At 67.4% G+C, this 233-nt stretch overlaps 1 protein-coding gene across 1 annotated transcript in view; it reads right to left on the bottom strand.

The window, feature by feature from the left end:
* Positions 1-227, bottom strand: part of ESR1 (estrogen receptor 1) — a 211,389-nt gene extending 211,162 nt beyond the window's left edge. The window contains exon 1 of the mRNA XM_005884736.2: positions 1-227. Within this exon, the coding sequence (XP_005884798.1) occupies positions 1-188 (188 nt within the window). The 5' untranslated portion in view covers positions 189-227.
* Positions 228-233: the final 6 nt, after the last annotated feature.

Genomic DNA, 233 nt, shown 5'->3' with positions numbered 1-233 from the left:
TTGAAGTCGTAGGCGGCGCCCTCCGGGTAGTTGTAGACGGCGGGCTTGCCCCCGTCCACGTACACCTCGCCCAGCGGTCGCTCCAGAGGGATCTTGAGCTGCGGGCGGTTCAGGGGCTCCAGTTCGTTCCCTTGGATCTGGTGCAGCAGGGCCATGCCGGACGCTTTGGTGTGGAGGGTCATGGTCATGGTCAGCGGCCGCGGGCAAGGTGCAGACCGGCTCCGCGCGCAGAG

This window comes from Myotis brandtii, unplaced genomic scaffold (assembly GCF_000412655.1).
Source record: "Myotis brandtii unplaced genomic scaffold, ASM41265v1 scaffold847, whole genome shotgun sequence".
NCBI classification, from domain to species: Eukaryota; Metazoa; Chordata; class Mammalia; order Chiroptera; family Vespertilionidae; genus Myotis; species Myotis brandtii.
This window is presented reverse-complemented; position numbering and strand designations above follow the sequence as displayed.